At 34.2% G+C, this 19115-nt stretch overlaps 1 protein-coding gene across 2 annotated transcripts in view; it reads left to right on the top strand.

The window, feature by feature from the left end:
- LOC136039486 (Y+L amino acid transporter 2-like) overlaps positions 1-18276 on the top strand; it is a 102749-nt gene extending 84473 nt beyond the window's left edge. Inside the window, exons 9-12 of one of the 2 annotated variants that reach the window (XM_065723274.1) lie at positions 581-740; positions 8621-8713; positions 12050-12108; positions 17950-18276. In XM_065723274.1, the coding sequence (XP_065579346.1) occupies positions 581-740; positions 8621-8713; positions 12050-12108; positions 17950-17961 (324 nt within the window). In that variant the 3' untranslated portion in view covers positions 17962-18276. The remainder of the gene's footprint in view (positions 1-580; positions 741-8620; positions 8714-12049; positions 12109-17949) is intronic. The other variant, XM_065723275.1, reaches the window with a different exon arrangement.
- The last annotated feature ends 839 nt before the right edge of the window (positions 18277-19115 follow it).

Raw genomic sequence — 19115 nt, 5'->3', positions numbered from 1 at the left:
TAGTCCGTTTTCGTACTTTTAATAAAACAAGTTGCTTATGGTTTATATTATCCATTGTGGAATGGGAATAATAGTAATTAATTAATTATATTAAAGACTAGAAATTACTGTTAACCTGTTGGAACCTTCAACGGAAAATGTTAAATAAAAAAATTTAGCCCCTAAATTGCTTATTTTCTCCAAAGGGTCTAACATTCTAGACCAATCTCCACTTTTAGTGATACAAATTACCTATAATTTTGGTTATCCACTGTCTTGGTGCGGAATATTTAATTATCTTTAGTGACAGTTTGATCATGTGGTAGCGCAGTGGATTAGTCTCTGTTTTACACTAAGAGACCCGGGTTTCGATTCCATTTGTCGCAAGGCTTGCTACTAGTATCTGTAAAAAAAGAAAAAAAAACTAACTAAAATGTCAAAAATCGTCAACTTTCTTTGTGCTATCAATGATTCTGGATGATTTTGAGCCTTTTGTACTTTGACAGCTGACTTGTTGAATATAACCTTTGACATAGTGAATCACAATACATTCCGTACTTTTCCTTTATTCTTTTCTTATTTGTCTACTCCTCTATTCTAGCTTAGTATCGGATTGGCAGTATTTTGTGTTCCGTATCTTCGATGGAAGCAACCAACTTTGGACCGTCCTATTAGAGTGTCTCTCATTTTTCCAATTATTTATATTCTTGGAACTCTATTCATCACTATAGTTCCTATGATTGCAAGCCCTGTTGAAACGGGTAAGTAGATGTGGAACTTTTCTATTTGGACTTCATCACACTATGTTCAATATAACCTTTTCCCGCAGAAAACAATAATGGCGTAGCCTGTGCCACGTTCATGATTCAGATCTGGCCTCCAAAAATATATTTTTCAGATCCGACCTCCTGAGTGCACTATAATGCTGTTCGAATTTAGGACGGAGTCTTACTACATATTAATCGGTGTTCATGCTTACGTATTTGTGTAATTTAACGTACTTGCGTAATCTATCTATCTATCTATATATATAAAAATAAGTTGTCTGTCTGTCTGTGGATCAGGTGACGTCATGTTTCTGTGTCCACTGACGTCATGAAGTTAGTTGTCGTCATTTTTGCTTTGACGGTGACGTCATTCAAGATATTTAAGACATATGTTCACGTAGAAATCTATTAATGTTTAAGTTTACAATGACTGATGAACTTACCATGGCAAAAGCCGATGAAGATGCTCAAAGAGTCTATGCCAAAAAACTTGCTGCTGATAGAGAAAATCAGAAAAGAAAGCGTGCCGAGGAATCAAAAGAACAGCAAGGAAACAGGCTTGAGGCTAAAGAACGCAAAACCGCGCAGTTAGATGAAGATCCACCTGGACAGCGAGAGTCAAAACATATCAAAACTGAAAATGATAGCGATGATGATTGGGTTTGGGATTTTGACTTGGATAAGGTCATCAATGCCTACCAGATTTTAGTTAAAAAAAAACAAAGGTTCGGCGATATGTGTTTCATAGTGAAGCTGAAAAATAAAGAAGAAAAAAAACTGAAAAAAGAAAAAATGTAAAAAACTAAAAAATACTAAAAAGAAAAACACTCAAAGAGAAATTACAGACCGGGACACAAATGACGACCGGGACAGAGGGAATATAAATAACGACCGGGACACTCAAAGAGAAATTACAGACTGGGATACCGGGACACAAATGACGACCGGGACACAGGGAATATAAATGACGACCAGGACACAGGTATTTAAGAATATCGTTCAAAGACAAATTTTTAATTGTAAGAAGACTGTTGAAAGAGAAATTTCTAATTGTAAAATGACTGAAGAACCTACAATGGCAACGGTACCACCATCGAAGTAGATAACCAGTGGGTTGTTCCATATTCCCCATTATTATCAAAAGCATTTAATGCACACATAAACGTTGAATACTGTAACTCCGTAAAGGCAATCAAATACATATGTAAATACGTCAACAAAGGCAGTGACATGGCAGTTTTTGGCTTGCAGCCCAAAATCAAAGATTTTGACGAAATCGTACAATATCAGGCTGGAAGATACATAAGCAGTAATGAAGCTGTTTGGCGAATTCTTTCATTTCCGATACATGAACGTAGTCCAGATGTTGTTCACTTAGCGGTACATTTACCGAATGGTCAACGTGTTTATTTCTCGGAAACCAACGTGCAACAAAGAGCCCTGAATCCACCGGATACAACATTAACAGCTTTTTTTTCGCTTTGCAAAAATGATTCTTTTGCAAAAAAACTGCTGTATACTGAAGTGCCTTCGTATTACACGTGGAATACTAAAAATAAAGTATTTGAACGTCGAAAACAGGGTAAGTCAGTCGACGGCCAACCTACCATCTTCAAAGATACCACGATATGAAGACTCTACACCGGTCACCCCAATCAACATGAATGCTTCTTTCTACGCCTGTTTTTGGTGAATGTACCCGGTCCGACATCCTTTGAGTATTTGAGAACTGTAAACGGTACTATACATGACACTTACCGTAGTGCATGCCAAGCTCTGAATTTATTGGAGAATGACCAACACTGGGATAACTGCATCAATGACGCGTGCGAAACGTCAACCCCAAGTGAAATTCGTGCATTGTTTGGCATCATTTTAACAACTTGCTCTCCATCAGCTCCTACAGAGTTATGGGGAAAATATAAGTCAAAAATGTCCGTAGATATACTCCATCGAAAACAGTTAGAGACGTCAGATATGACTTTTGATTTTACATCAGAAATTTATAACTACACTTTAGTTATTATAGAAGATTTGTGCGTACGTATGGCAAACAAACCTCTTCAGGATTTGGGAATGCCTTCATCTAACCGTATCGCTGCTGTTTCGACATGTGTAGAATTGGATCGTGAACAAAGTTACAGTACGAGTGATCTATTGTCGTATGTACAAAATAACATTTCCAAGTTAACGTCGGAACAAAAAGACATTTATGATGCGATACTCAATTTCAGGACGTATACAACTACCTGCTGATTTCTGTAATTTAGTGACGTCCAAAAATGAATTGATTGAAAAAGTATTTCCGAATATTCTAAAAAATTATAAAAATAATAAATGGCTAAGTGAAAGAGCGATTCTCGCACTCAAAAATATAGACGTCCACGAAATCAACAATATTGTTTTGACCAAGATTCGAGACTAGGCAGTCCTTTACAAGTCAATCGACACAGTTTTGGAACCAAATGAAGCGGTTAAGTATGCATGTTTGTTTGTAAAAAGAGCGTTTGCATATGACGTCATTATTAGTACATACAGCTTTGTATATGCACAGACAATGGGAAAGCCAAGAATGTTGTATATTCGCAATTTTTACGTAGTTTAACTCCTGCAGACGAAATGAATGCTTGCCTGAAAAATTCTAATTTATGGGCACACGTAAAAATATTAAAATTAACTACGAATATGCGTGTCCGATTGCAAAACGATGACTCTGGTCAAACATTTTCAGATCAATTGCTGGCAATTGGAAACGGAAAGCTCCCAGTAGTGGGAAAGCCAAAAATGTTGTATATTCGCAATTTTTACGTAGTTTGAAACACATATATAAATCTATCTATATTTATATATATAAAAATAAGTTGTCTGTCTGTGGATGGATGGATGGATGTGTCAGGTGACGTCACCTGAAAAAACTGGATTAGGTGACGTCAAAACTGAAAAAACTAAAAAAAGGCAAAAACTACAAAAAAAAACTAAAAACTAATAAAAAAAATAAAAAAGCTAAAAAACTAAAAAAACTATAAAGGTAAAAACCAATAAAAAACTAAAAAAAAAACTGAAAAAACTAAAAAAAGGCAAAAACTACAAAAAAAAACTAAAAACTAATAAAAAAAGTAAAAAAGCTAAAAAACTAAAAAAACTAAAAAAAGGTAAAAAACTAAAAAAAATAAAAAATAAAAAAAAACTAAAAAAAAGGAAAAAACTGAAAAATAAGCTAAAATAAAGGTAAAAACCAATAAAAAACTAAAAAAAAAAGGAAAAAACTAATAAATGACGACACTCAAAGAGAAAGCGACCAGGACAAAAGGAATGTTCGATTAGCAATCAACAAAGCACCGGGACACAGGGAGTATAAATGACGACCAGGACATAAGTAAAAAAAAAAAACTATCTATATATATAAAAATAAGTTGTCTGTGGATCTGTGGATCGTGGATCAGGTGACGTCACCTGAAAAAACTGGATCAGGTGACGTCAAAACTGAAAAAACTAAAAAAAGGCAAAAACTACAAAAAAAACTAATAAAAAAAATAAAAAAGCTAAAAAACTAAAAAAACTAAAAAAAGGCAAAAACTACAAAAAAAACTAAAAACTAATAAAAAAGCTAAAAAACTAAAAAAACTAAAAAAAAGGCAAAAACTACAAAAAAACTAAAAACTAATAAAAAAAATAAAAAAGCTAAAAAACTAAAAAAACTAAAAAAAGGTAAAAAACTAAAAAATAAATAACGACCGGGACACAGGGACACAACTACAACGGGGACACCGGGGGAAACAGGGGGATATAAATGACGACCGGGACAAAAAAACTAAAAGAAATAAAAACTAAAAACTAATAAAAAAAACTAAAAAATCTAAAAATCTAAATAAGCTAAAAAAGAAAAAAAAAGGAAAAAAATAAAGGAGAAAAACAAAACTAAAAAACGAATGTATATACAGACCGGGACACCGGGATACAAATGATGACCGGGACCCGGGACACAGGGAATATAAATGACGACCGGGACACAGGGACACAACTACAACGGGGACACCGGGGGAAACAGGGGGATAACCTGACAATCTATTTATATGCAAAGACAATGGGACAGCAAAGAATGTTGTATATTCGCAAGTTTTACGTAGTTAAAACCATATATATATATATATCTATATTCACAGGTGGGACATAGGGACACAACTACAATGGCGCGTAACTATTATGGCGCGTAACGACTTACGCGCGCGGGGGGGGCTTGGGGGGTGGGCGCGAAGCGCCCCCACCAACTAGGATTGTCATTAAAAAACTTCGGTACACTTTTCCTTACCAGTCAGTTTGTAGATTAACGATGCTTTTCGTTATATATATATATATATATATATATATATATATATATTAGACAAATCAGTTGTCAATGAAAACTTTGCCACACTATCTCATGCCAAAAAAGCTTTTCTGTTATACCCTTTTTGTCAGTCTACAGCTTATCGGTTGTACGGCTTTTAGGCCTTTCCGGTCATTTTTTTTGTCCAAAACAAGTCCTTTTTCATCTTCTTTTACGTTAATCAATTGTCAGTTTGTAGATTAACGATGCTTCCCGGCCTTTCCAGTCCTTTAATGGCCCATTTTTCCAAAAAAGAAAGTTGTTTCGGCCCAGTGGCAGCTGGAATCAGACCCCGGGTCACGTGTTGCCAAGTTGAGACTAGGCCACTGTGTCAACATAGGAGAGAGAAATTCTTCATATAGAGCAATACTTAGGGGGAGGGGTGTATTTTTTAATACTTGTTTCCGTAAATACATATGTGGAGGGGTAAAATCTATCCCAGGATATTTCAGGTTACTTCATTTTGGAAAAGTTTTCGGCGTGTACCGATTAAAGTGCGCACGAAGCGTGATGAATAATCCTTAGCAAAAATTATTCTAGGTGTGCACTTTCGGATTCACTTAAAGAATATCGAGGTTTTCCAATCCAGGTTTTCCTTTGTAATGCTTTATTAGACAAACCAGTTGTAAATGAAAACTTTGCTAAGCTATCTCTTACTGAAAAAGCTTTTCTGTATAATTTTACCCTTTTGTAAGTCTATGGCTTTTCGGTCGTACGGCTTTTTGGCCTTTCCGGTCAATTTTTTGTCCAAAACAGATCATTTTTCATCCTTTTTTAATTTAATCAATTGTCAATGAAAACTTCGGTACACTTTTCCCTACCAGTCAGTTTGTAGATTAACGATGCTTCCCGGCCTTTCCAGTCCTTTTTTGGCCCATTTTTCCAAAAAAGGAAGTTGTTTCGGCCCAGTGGCAGCTGGGATCAGACCCCGGGTCTCGTGTTGCCAAGTTGAGACTAGGCCACTGTGTCAACATAGGAGAGAGAAATTCTTCATATAGAGCAATGCTTAGGGGGGGGGGGTATTTTTTTAATACTTGTTTCCGTAAATACATATGTGGAGGGGTGAAATCTGTCCCAGGATATTTCCCTCACTTTGGAAAAGTTTTCGACGTGTACCGATTAAAGTGCACACGAATCGTGATGAATAATCCTTAGGAAAAATTATTCTAGGTTGTACTTTCGGATTCACTTAAACAATAACAAAACTAGCTCGATCTCGGGTCTGATTTGTGGTCAAAAAATGGAAATTGCGCGAGATTCTTCGTACCGATCTAACTCAACAGATTGTTGCCAAACTCTAATAAGAATTCTTTCATTTTGCTCTCTTTTATCTCCTAAGGAAAGATCCATATTCAGTTTACTTCGTCTTATTTGTTGTTGACATTCAGGCAATTGGATATCGATTATGGGAAAATCAGGATATTTTCCAGGATCTGTTCCATCTGCGAAATTTTGAGAGTGTATTATTCCCGGGGAAGAACGTAAAAGAGAAATGGAATCTTTTGGACGTTAAAGTCACTTTTGGGTTGTCAAAGAGGCGTATCTGCAAAATTGCAGAAACGGCTAGAGACAAATAACGTGAAAATTGTAAGGAATGTTGGGGGGATAATAAAGTAAACATGGGAATACGTGTAAATAATCTTGAACGCTCAGCTTAGAAATAAAAGATCACAGCTCTAATAACAGTGCTGTACTTAAAGCTTTCAGAATTGGGTTTTCAACGAGCCACAATTATCACAAACAGATTAACAGGCTTAACGCTTATGTTTGCGTGAATCTTTGGGTGGAAATTTTCTTGAAGGTGAGGGATTGATAAAACTCTCATCCCAGAATACCCGATTTTGTGTTCTTCTTTAAGGATTCTAAAATTTCTAGGTACAGTTTTTGGAAGGTTCAAAGATGGTTTATTTAAGTTTCCTCACTTGATTCAGTCAGGGTTTGGTTTTTCATAAAAGGGTGATTGGCTCTTGATTGAGGAAAGGAGATTTTCCTGGCTCAGTTCTCTCTACGAAATAGTGGGAGTATATTATTCCCTAGGGAAAACCGTCAGCGGGAAGTTCATATCCTAAGAAGGTCATTTGAACAATAGAATAAATAAAGATAATCTAACAGTCTTTATTGATGAATAGTTGATTTTGTTGATATGATGGTAATATGATATAAAAGTGGCCTGAAAAGTTTTTTTTCGTTGAAAAATAACATAACAAAGATCTGTGTTTAGCGCAGCTATATTTTAGCTTTAATAGTACTATTGCTTTTTCACGAAGACATTTGTTATGCTATTTAAAGAATATTTTGTTTCTTAGAATTTTTATTTTGCTGTAATTCTCACCAGACATAGGTACAAGAAATAAAAGTACATGCACAGGGTAGGGACCTGACATTTTTACGATTTTCAATGTGTAACTTATCTGTTTTTGTATAGTTTCAAATGCGACCTATCCCTAAAATGGTCTTCTGTCTATTGGTTTGGTTTAGTATCCCCAAATCGGATACTAAAGATCACTATCCCCAAATGCGGATAGTGACCTGCCCCTAAAATAAATTCCTGCTCTGAATAGTTTGGTTTAGCACCATCGTTCTTAATTTCAAGGTGTTAAGTATAAGAACAAATTAGTAATTCTCCCTTACCTCTCAATTTTTTTCACTCTCTCTTCTCATTTTCAGAAACATTACCACCTCCCCCTCCCCTATCCGCTGGAAAAAACTAGCGTCCCTAATAAATACGAGGATCCATAAAGTTGATTGTGGCTTTTCCTACAGGTTGAAGTTCATTTTTGGAAGTTAATAGGTTCTTGTGTGATTTATTTTGACTTCTATTTTGACATTAAAGAAGCCTTCGTCGAATATACTGGTAAAGTCTTTTAATTTTAAGTCACTAATTTTTTAAATTTTGAATAAGTTTATCTTTTAAGTTTTGGTGGAAGAGCAAAAAAATGATTGATGACAAGACAAAATTGTCATTTTCGGTGAAAGAAAAGCGTGCACATTAAGTCCAAAGATGAATTTTGAATAATTATTTATCTCATTTATAGAGATTAAAGCCAACAAAAAAAAATAAATGTGTGAATAATTCCAACACCAAAGTCCTATGTCTACAGATATTTAAACAGTTATAATTTCAGCACCCTCAATGTGACAGACCTAACAGTTAAAGGGTGCTTATAACCAAGGGTGTATACAAAAAATTTTATTGGGAGGGTTGAACGGGTTTTATAAAAGAAAAAAAAGTAAAAAGTCATAAAAAATTTGTTTATATGCATTTTTGTTGTGTTTTTACTATTCGGACAAAAATTCCGGGGAGGAAGTTCAAACCCGGCAACCCTCTCTCCCGTGGAGATGGCCTTGCTCATAAGTGATTTTTTTATGTCAATTGAACAGTTTAAAATTCATATTGTCAGATTTTATGAAATGAGAAGTAGTGAATTGTCCGATAATAGTTGCCAAGTTATCTTAGAAATGGTCCTTAAGCTAAAAAAAAAAAAAGTATTTACTTAAACTCTTGTAGGTGTTGGCGTCCTTATTATTTTTACTGGAGTACCTGTCTACTTTTTGTTTATTGCATGGAAAAATAAACCACGTGCCATTGCGAAGACTATTGGTAAGTTAATTTTCTTCTGCTTTCGGGGGGCTGAGCACCTGGGGCTATTAAAAAGTAAATTGAAAAAGTATTTATTAGGCCAATGTTCATAGTTCTTTCTTTTTAGTTCTTTCTTTTCTTTTCTTTTTTATTACTATGAGATTGGTTATTATCATTGATAAGTTGATGAGAGATTGGTTATCTTTTTTTTTCTTGTTTTTGTTGTGTTATTTTTGTAGTGAATTATTAATTAGAATACGAGTTTTATGTACCCGCCCCGTCGCAAGTGCTTTTTTGTATCTTTCTTGGGGTAGGTACTGGGATATTAGTTAAATGTATTTAGATTGTAAATAAAGTGAACTGAAATGAACTGTGCATCTTAGATGTTATGTTTTGTTTAAGGTTATTATGATGCTCTTATTTCTTTTTATGTATCACTTGAACTTCAGGGATCATCCCCACGTCCCTCTTCGTATTTTTTTTTAAAGTTGGAAGTTATAGACCAGTTAAATAATTGTTTTCAGAGGTTTAAGACTTTTACTACCAATTATCTCTATTTTCTTTGGTAAATCGTGGGTTATTTTTCGGGCGAAATATAGTATTTTATGGGGCTTGTGATATGAAGTTCTTATCTGCCCAGAAGTCTCCACCCTTCTATCCTTTTTTTCCTTGAAGCTGAAACCCCTAGAGGGTTTCCAATCGTTGCAAAGGGAGACGAGAGAATTTTTTTAGGTCAAAAAGGGAAAAGTACTATTTGTGGTATTATAATAATATAATACCTAATTGAAAAAAATATGGGGTACTGGGGTACTAAGTGATGGAACTTTCCAATTTTGATGTCTTTTTGGTCTTTCCGTTCTTAAATTAATAGGAAATGACTTACAATTATGTATTTTTTCAATTATGTATTATATTATTTTAATGCTACAAATGATATTTTTACTCCTTCTGACATTACCTAGGGTGCAATGGGGTATTAAGTGACGAATATTTCAATGCCGATGTCATTTTCGGTTTACCCAGACTTAATGAATAGGAAGCGACCTTTCAATCCAGAAAATATTCCAGAAATTTAAATTCGAGATTTTTCTTCTTTTTTTTCTGAATTAAAAGGTGTTTCCGCACGGCAAATTTGTGGATGCTATTAAACAAATTTTTTTGAACATTTAAGTGCCGAAATCATTTATGTTGTTCAAATGCTGAGGTTTGGCCTTTTTTTTAAGTTTTTCCTGACTACTGGGAAAACGCTGGCGATTTTTACTTTTGATTGAAATATTGCAGCATATAAATAAAATTTTAAATTAATATGTTGAAGTGTTTTTAGTATTTATTGGTGATCACACTATATAAATAGTATTTCAAAAACGTTTTCTATCGCTTTATTCTTTTCTTTAATATGTTCACCATATGTTGTTTTGTGATCAACATTTAGTTCTGCTTTGTGATCAGCATTTAGAGGTGCTGCACGCTGTCATCTCTTTTCTGGTTCGTAATTTGCTTTGCTGAGGAGAATAAGCGTCAGCTTTGACTAGGTGCTGTCATCCTGCACGGATGGTGCAAGGAAATTGCACCATCCAAACAATAAGAGACTAGATTTCCAAACTTGCAAAAAAGTAGTATTTCTATTTGACGTTTACAGACAAAACGCCAAATGAATCAGACAATTTTTTTTATCTATTGTTAAAAACATCTTATAAATTTATTATATATTTTCTTCCTTAAATTTTTACATAGAATGAATATTTGCAGCTCAGTGACAAAATATAAGTAACATATAAAGTGGCATCGAAACTAAACTTTTCTTGGGAAAATGTCGGTGATCATTTGCCTTATTCTAAATATTATAGCATATAAATAAAATGTCAATATTAATTTCTTGCTATACATCTGCCGACGAGTTTAAGATATTAAATAATATTTAACTCAAACCTGTTGATTTAATGTTTGCTAATTAGTTGTTTTCTCTATCGTTTTATTCTTTTCTTTAATATGTTCTGCTTTGTGATCTACGTTCTGAGGTGCCACACATTGTCTTTGTTTTCTGTTTTGATTCTGCTCTGACTAGATGACGTCCCATAGTCCTGTTGATGACTAAACAGGCAAAAAGCGCTATCTTAAGCAGTGTTTCCATTTGGTGCTTTACAGATAAAATGCCAAATGAATCAGTCAATTAGAAACCCTGTTTTTCTTGCTGTGTTGAAAAAAAAGTTTTCTCGCAATTTCATTGGTTGATTTTTTTTTCCGGCTTGTCCATGAAATTTTAAATGAAAACGTGGTTTCTAATATGATGTTGTGGACACTTCGTCTTTCGCCACCTGAGGAACGGAAAACATGTTTGGAAGAGAGCTTTCGCGTCTTCGGTCATTCTAATTGTTATATGTTCCCTATTTGCAGTGTTTTTCTTTTAAATTATTTGGCTCAGTGTCTGCTAGCTTACATTAATTACATTAAAAGATTATTGTTAAAACATGACAAAAATAAAAAATAAAATAAAACACTGGGACTTATATGCTGTGGAGGTTTAGGGCTACCCACTCTGTCTTCTCCTCCACAATTTTGAAAGTGGGTTTTTTCGCCCAAAATTTCGAAATCTCATAATTGTCCAGAGTCAAGGAAATTTTCTAAAAAAAAAATTTTTTATATTGCAACGTTTTTCCGTTATTTTGGATGTAGGAAGAGTTAAAGAAAAAGTCAATGTTGTTGCGGTCAATGAAAGAAGTCATTGTCTTTACTCTTGCTGAGTTGAGTGAATTTTCCTATTTTCATAACAAATGAATAAAAAATTATTCTCGAAATTGTTCAAATACTTGAAAAATATGCTTAAACAAATGTTTATTCTCACTACGAAATGATTAAGTCTAAAATTAAAAAGCAAAAAACCAGATAATTTTTGTAAGAAAAAACTAATTTTAATTTTTTTTTAGCTTTTGACACGTCTATTTTGGTGTTCGATTGCTAGGCTGCCACTGAATATCTGGAACTCTGAACTTGTCTGCAAATAATTTAATTATGCAAATAAAATGATTTAATTACTTCATGTTGGGTGCAATAAGAATTGAAACAAAGATCAAATTTCCTGTTGATCAAAAAGGGAAACTATGGTCGTTCTGGATGCGTTAGCGCTTGCTAAGACAACTGCGTTGCTGTAGAAAAAGTAATAGAAACTAAAGAGCCTCAGAAATAAGCTCCAAATGCCCCGAAGACCTTTCTGAATAAATATATTCCAGGCATGCTAAAATTCAAAGAAGATGAAAAAGAAAAAAGCTTTAAAAAGTATTTTGCTTTTGTAACTGTGCTTTTGTTAATTTTACTTTCCCTCTTATTACCTAATTTGCATGTTTTTATGATTTTCCTCAGATGCCGTAACTGTTCTGCTGCAAAAGCTATTGGTTGTTGTTCGTGCTGATGACGGAAAGGTACGATTGTTTTTCATGTTTAGTTGTTCCTTCTCTATTCTAGTTGTTCCTTCTCTATTCTAGTTGTTCCTTCTCTATTCTAGTTGTTCCTTCTCTGTTCTTGTATGTATCATTATATGTGAAACATTGCTCCTGTCATTGTTGCGTAAACTTACGCTTATAAAAAGTTTTTACAGCTCCAGACTCTCTATATCAGCATTACTTTAAAGATTTAAATAGTGAGGTTATAATTAATGTGCTGCAGATGTGTTTATTTGTCAGATTACAAAAAGCACAGACAGAATAATTAAAAAAAAAATAGTTAAAGACAAGAGTGACTTCAGCTCTTGCTAAATGTTGTGCTTTTTTGCCATCCATCTCGGCCAAATGAGAAGCCAAAGGCGATTTTAGGAGAGGGACAGAGGAGGCACTTGCTGGGGTGTAGAAATTTTAGGGGGGGGGTGCAAATTTTCAAATAAATAGCCTAGTGGTTAGAATCCTTTTGTAATTTTTGAGAAAACTATTAATTAATTGATAAAGTAAAAAAAAATCATTGAATAATGTATGTGTGTATTTATTGTTAACCCGTCAAAAAAAGGGTACACAGACGGAGTACAGGAATTAAAACAAAAATAGAATAGAAGAAAAAGCGACACTACCAAAATAACTTATATATACACACATATAAAAAAGAAACAGCATAAAAACAAATCTACATCAGTAAAGATTGCCATTCATGTTCTAACGTAATCAGCTATTTTTCATAATTGGTAATGGCCGATTGAACGGCGACAGATGGATCACATATTGCTGAATGATCTTAGTATTTCTGGTGCATATTAGGAGCTGGAGTAGGAATTTGGCATAACGGAAATAGGTAGAGCGAATTTTTATTTTATCTTTTTCTCGTAACAACTTGCGAAGTGGTGCTGAATAAAGAACATGTGGTAAACATACAGAGGTAAATAGACGACCTAGTAGATGGCCATCCTCTGGTCATCCATTGGTAATCCCCTGGGATTACTGGGACCCAGTAATCCCAGTAGATAGACCCAGTAAATCCTCACCTAGTAGGTGAGGATTTAAATTTAGTTTAGTACAAGTGATACTAACAAAACTTGTTCGGATCTTCTTGTTTATATGTTTTACTAGTAGCGAACGAATATATTTAGCGTTATCACCTATGAGTAAACCAAGGTAAGTAATGAATTGTGAAGGCATAAAATCATGATTTCCCAGTCTTATTGACGGGGTATGCTTAGAATTTTTCAAATTGATTAACAACACTTCACTTTTACTTAAATTAAAATTTAGACCGATATTATCGTATGACTTCTGAAACAGGGCAAAATTTTTCTCCAAACGTGGCAATATTCTGGCGATGTTTATGACGTCATCCGCAAAACCAATTAACGATACATCTTTACCTTTATAAATATAAGATTGTTCAATTACCGCTTGGGCTCTGATTACGCTATTATTAAACCAATCAGGAGATTTGAGACACCATTGTTTGATCCCTTTATGTACATATATTGTTTTTGCTGTGACCCTACTCTTAAGCTTTAGTCTAACATTTGGACGGTCATACAAATTATGTAGCACTTGGATAACGAAGGTACTAACACCACTATTATACAGTTCTAAGAGGATTGGTGAATGAATGCTCGAATCAGATGCCCTTTTGACATCATACTGACCGAAGGTCAAACTATCTTCACTATTCTGTGCATCAAACAGAATATTCGCTAATGTATCTAAGGCATACGTGCTTAGTATAGACTGAAAACCGAACTGGCGGGGCGGCATTTTACGTTTAGACTTGATTTTACTGATTATCAGAAGTTCAAATAGCTTTTTACGGATGAAAGCGTGATTGGTCCATGAGAGGACGGGTCATCCGGTGGCTTCCTTTTTTAAGAATGGGCACAATAACACCTAAACAAAATAGATCAGGGACGACACCTTGATTCGTCACAATTGTAACGAATAGATGTTCAAATAATAGATGACTGCCATATAAAAGATGCAGTGCGCACAAGTTGTTGGCTCCTCTTGAGGATTATTTTTTCTTTTTTTTTACACTGGAACGCTACGTCAGAACTAGAGACCACAAAACTATTAGGCTCCTTCGTTACGACACTATCGAGTGGAATGACAGGCAAACAAGGGTCCAAAGCCAAATTGGGCCCATCCGCAATGAGTGTCAGTTAAGACGATTGATTCAATTCATAAACTTAGACATTTGCACTAATAAAAACTTAATTTGACCTACAGGTTGCCTGGAATTGCAAGGGGAATAAGCGTCCCAAGCCTAAAGGGGCCTGTCTGCCTAGAGTGTTAGACGAGTGAACCCATTTATAAGCTAAGACAGTTGGGATAATAAAAAATGAATTAACTATTGGTTGATCAATATTTATTTGACTGTCTGTGTTTGTGTCTTGGGTTTGACTGTCTAGGCTTGTCACAAGCTCAGAGAGTTTTGCCAACAAAAATGCCCAGATAGTCAGTAAAATGGTATTGCCCCAAACTAGACAGCTGAGGAAAAAAAAGATTGCGTTTAATAATTAATTAAAAATTTGCAACTGGAACCCTTGAGGATAATCCACAGACCTTATATGAGGGGTCCCTATAGAAAAAAGAATAGTTAAAAACGAAATTGGCTGAGAATGCTGGACTGGGCTGAGGTAATGAATAGATACTATTTGGAAAGTGATTGCAGACTGCGGGTACCCCCTTCCTCGCTTATCCTGAAGAGAGAAGCTTGAATCTATGCGGCGGACATGATGCGGGTAGATGGAACCCCATGTGAAAAGGGAATATATTGTTGGTATGTTAATGTAGCGCATGATTACGGCTTGAGCAACGGTCTAACCATTCACAGCTTTAAAGATCCGTGCTTTAAGCGGCGGGCATGGGCTAGATGGAATCCCATCTGAAAAAGGAATATATTGTTGGTATGTGTGCAGTGCATGGTTACCGCTTGAGCAGCGGTCTAACCGTTCACGGCTTTAAGCATCCGTGCTTTAAGTGGTGGACATAAGCTAGATGGGATCCCATGTGAAAAAGGAACATGTGGTTGGTATGTTAATGTAGCGCATGGTTTACAATAATTAAAATAATAATAATAATTGAAATATTAGTAATATTTAAATTAATAAATTTTTTAAAGAATAAATTAATAAACAGTTAAACTGTTAATTAATTAACAAATTCAATATAATTTTGCTAATAAATGAAAATTTTGTTAAAATTTCGCCTGAAGGTTCTGTGGGAAGGGGGCTCTTGAAATCAAACTTTTATCTCTCTCTCTCTCTTCTTATCATTCTCTCTCTATCTCTCTCTCTCTCTCTCTCTCTCTATATCTCTCTCTCTCTCTCTCTCTCTCTCTCTCTCTCTCTCTCTCTCTCTCTCTCTCTCTCTCTCTCTCTCTCTCTCTCTCTCTCTCTCTCTCTCTCTCTCTCTCTCTCTCTCTCTCTTATCATTTAGCCTCATATTGTGTCTCACACTCAGTAAGAATCATTGTCTGTGCGTTTATTTCATCCACTGCCATGGTAGTAAAGAAGTATTTAGTACCATTTTTACAAGTATTTTGTTTTTTTTTTTTAGAATACTTTCTGTAAACTTAGTTCATTTTTTTAGTACTACTAAATGAAAATTGTATCTTTTTTATCCCCCCCCCCTAAAATGTTTTTAATATATGTTTTAAAGCAAATTGTAGATCAGTTGACGTCGTTGCCAACAATTTCCAATTTTTAAAGATATTCTTTATCCGTACTAGGGATTTCCAAATTCTCCAAGCAGATACCTAGAAATATGATCAAATTCAAAAATTTCCAGTTTGACAAACTAAGGTAAACTTTTTAGTGAATCAATCACGAATCGCGCAGAAATTATCACTCATCATTTGTGATGGTAGTAATTTCTTATACGGCACATTTGACTGATGGGGGGGGGGGGTTCAATCAAGATTTTGGTCCGGGTGCAAGAGAAGCCAGAACCGCCACAGCGAAAAGCAGATCGTTTCCCAAAGGAGGGTGAAGATGTCATAAGGAAGCATTTGAAGTTAATTGGAAAAAAATGGAGAAGGAAAAATAGTGAAGCTCTTTACAGATTGGGTTGAAAGAGGAGTGTGCATAGCTGAGTGGGCCTCAGGTGGCTTGATTCCTTAGTGGTTTTTTAGCGGTGTCAGTTGTAACCCCACACATAGGTACAATGTGCCACCGATGGAAAAGTTCTTATGTACAATGAACTATATTTTGCGCTCTTATTCTTACTCTCTAGTTGTCTTTTTTTTTTTTTTTTTTTGCACAGTGCCGAAACGAACATTTACACAAGATGTTAACCAAATCAAAATTTACCCAATAATTCAGTTGAAGCCTTGTGGTGTTTGATCTTAAGCAAATATTGTCTCTATTGTTATTGATTAAAATGAAACGTTTCATAAAAATAAGTTTTTCAGGGAAAATCAAGGAGGGAAGTTCAAACCTAAAAAGAGCAGAAATAAATTATTTCTGCTCTATATGTCTATATTATTTCTATATAATATGGAACATATTATTAATAAATAATATGTTCCTTATATAATGATCTATATTTTGCACTTTTATTCTTACTCTCTAGTCGTCATTTTTCTTCTTCTTTTTTTTTGTACAGTGTCGAAACGAATATTTACAGAAGAAGTAAACCAAATCAAAATACTTCGCTCCCTGAAGAGATCGTCTTATTATTAGGATATTGAATTCTCCACCATTAAGAATAAAATATACTAAAACTAAATGTTAAATCAAAAATCAAATTTTTATTGTAATTAAACAAAAGAAATTAAGGTGAATTGACGCTTCAGTTCCATTGTGGGTGTTATGCAGATTTTGATACCTCCAAGTCTGTCTTGGATAAAGGTTGTCGAGTTCCAGTTAAGTTGAGAAGCAACCAGATACAATATCCCGATTGAATGGAAAGAAAATATTGGGAATGAACCCTTTTGTGCTAACAAAGAAATTAACAAATAATAGAAATAAACAAAGAAATTAAGGTGAATTGACGCTTCAGTTCCATTGTGGGTGTTATGCAGATTTTGATAGCCTGAATGTACACATATTGTGCCATTTGATTAACTGTAGTTTTTACCCCCAAGTCTGTCTTGGGTTAAGGTTGTCGAGTTCCAGTTAAGTTGAGAAGCAACCAGATAAAATATCCCGATTGAATGGAAAGAAAATATGGGGAATAAATCCTTTTGTGCTACGTGTGTTGCACAGATGGAGATTTAGTGTTGCAAGAAGTTTTTCCCCCACATCCTTATAGTGGTTCATTGGCTGTTCATCTAGATTCTGTTTTATGCAAATGGTATAAAATCTTCTGGTAGATGCAATGCGTGTAAGGGTATGCTATTTAGTATAATTTTTTGGGGTCTGTCCAGAGGTACCCATATGTGTGATTTCTTTTCGTAATTATGGTTAAATTCGACTTAAACCTGAAAATCGCAATTTTCCGTGATAGCATATTTTTGCCCTCGCGCCACATATTTCTTGTGGCGTTTTTTTGGCGAAATCAGTAGTTGTTATTTTGTTGTTTTCTTTTGTTTTTTTTTCAACTAACGCTATTTGTTTTTTCAGTTGAATCTCTTGAAACTACTTTTTGACAAATACATGGCTTAGTTGAGATAGTAGGCTGGCTTACTTCTCGCTTGCGTTCCAGTGTACCTTTTTAGATTCTTTCTCCCAAGTGTTTATGATTCATATATATTCTTCTTCTTATTTATATGTATTATTTCAACTAGAAGGCTTTTTAATTAATATGCCTTCTAATAAAAAGGCCTTCTAATTAATTACTGCGTAATTTCTAATATTTTATTTTTTCCAGTCAAAACCATGATCTTCTTGCAGAAAATTCTAGTCGTTGTAACCCCAACGCAACCAGAGAATGTTTAAAAACCAGTGATAAAACGAACACTTCAGCTGCCAATTTAGGTCATATGTATTACCTAGGTGTACGTACAAGTGTACGTAGGTGTAAAACTTTTACCGTAAGAAGTTGTGTTTGATGTCTTATCTCTAGTGTCTTAGTTTTGTGTATGACTTTGTATACCAGTGAAATTCGGTGGATGTTATGAGGTCTCTTTTTTTAGCTTTAGAATCTCTCATGTACTAGGTGAATTTTGTTTAAATAAATGTGAAAATATGTTCCTTATTTTGTGTCCCTCTTATAACAAAGAAATGAAAAATTTAAAACAAAGAAATAAAAAGAACTGAAAAAAAATATCTCAGGATGACTTGCTAAATCTTATTTATATTGTTTACATAAATATTGAAATGTCATGTATGCCAGTCAGTTTTTTGTCACAACAATGTTTTTAGAGTAGACTTAAATTTTCGCTGATCTGAAGGAGACTTCTGGAATGTTATTTTACCTTGCTTCTACGGTGTTCTTTTTTCAAGTAAACTCGAGTAGCTATGTATATGCCATGTACTCGGATTTCTTAGTTTCTAAAACAGAAAATATATGCCATGTTTCTTGCAATGAAACTTTTTTTTTCTTTTTTTCTTTTTTTTTTAGTGCCTTACCAGAGACTTTTTTTCAGAGACTTTCAACAATTTTAAAGAAACTCACTTTCGACACACTTTTTTGTGACTGCACTAATATCATATTTTTATTATTAATAATAATATCATTATTTTTTCAAGTAAACTCGAGTAACTATGTGTATGCCATGTAAAATCAGATTTCTTAGTTTCTAAAACAGAAAATATATATAACTTTTTTTACGCATTATACTTTAAAGATTTTTTTTTTTTTTTTTTTTTTTTTTTTTTTTTTTTTTTTTTTTTTTTTTTTTTTTTTTTTTTTTTTTTTTTTTTTTAGTGCCTTACCAGAAACTTTTTTTTTCAGAGACTTTCAACAATTTAAAAAAAAAACTCGTTTTCGACACACTTTTTTGTGGCTGCGCTAATATCATATCTTTAAAGTATAATGCGTTATTTTGGAAATCTTTTAGTTTTTTTTGTGTAACAACGACGAAATTCTGTTTA

This window comes from Artemia franciscana, chromosome 19, assembly GCF_032884065.1.
Source record: "Artemia franciscana chromosome 19, ASM3288406v1, whole genome shotgun sequence".
In the NCBI taxonomy this organism is placed as follows: Eukaryota; Metazoa; Arthropoda; class Branchiopoda; order Anostraca; family Artemiidae; genus Artemia; species Artemia franciscana.
Note: the sequence above shows the minus strand (reverse complement) of the source record. Positions and strands in the feature narration are given on the sequence as shown.